The sequence below is a fragment of the Mizuhopecten yessoensis genome, unplaced genomic scaffold (genome assembly GCF_002113885.1).
Source record: "Mizuhopecten yessoensis strain PY_sf001 unplaced genomic scaffold, ASM211388v2 scaffold8965, whole genome shotgun sequence".
Classification (NCBI taxonomy): domain Eukaryota; kingdom Metazoa; phylum Mollusca; class Bivalvia; order Pectinida; family Pectinidae; genus Mizuhopecten; species Mizuhopecten yessoensis.
In genome coordinates, this window is record NW_018407811.1 from 53,947 (window position 1) to 54,470 (window position 524).

The 524-nt window shown below is 37.6% G+C and overlaps 1 protein-coding gene across 1 annotated transcript in view; it reads right to left on the reverse strand.

Annotated features, from left to right (window-relative positions):
* The window catches only part of LOC110456951, an 8,321-nt gene extending 7,803 nt beyond the window's left edge, over positions 1-518 (reverse strand). Inside the window, exons 1-2 of the mRNA XM_021508024.1 lie at positions 384-518; positions 74-223 (exon numbers count right to left, since the gene is read on the reverse strand). Of these exons, the coding sequence (XP_021363699.1) occupies positions 74-223; positions 384-501 (268 nt within the window). The 5' untranslated portion in view covers positions 502-518. The remainder of the gene's footprint in view (positions 1-73; positions 224-383) is intronic.
* Between the last annotated feature and the right edge of the window lie 6 nt (positions 519-524).

The window sequence follows — 524 nt, forward strand, 5'->3', positions numbered from 1 at the left end:
TTACACTCTGGTAAATTACTGTCGTAACAAGGATCTGTAATTATACTTCCACGTATAAGAGTCTGCTGAATACCTGCCAGTCCTCCTAAAAGAAAGGCAGCAAAGTCTTCCTGATCTTTATCTAGCCAGGACGCCACAAACAGTCCTCCACCGTACATTATACAGCCAAAGATTCCGACCACGCGGTAACCAAACAACACCATCAAGATGGCGGCCACCACAACTGTAAAAATAAGTCGAAACATTTTCAATGATTAGAAAAAAGCTACTTTATTTGTCTTGGTATATATTATTATAATCACAGTCGCTATGTTCAATAACGGTAGAGTAAATTCGAAACGTTAAAGAAAAAAATAAATATAAATATTAAAAATGTATCTTACCTCCTAATTTTCTTACAGCAAGGAATGCTTCTAGGATGTCACTTGCCTTCTCACTACCGAATTCTTTGCTGAAGTCCCCCGAAAAAATTATCAATCCTACCACTACAGTATTGCACATATTGAGGATGAAGCATGCCAGGA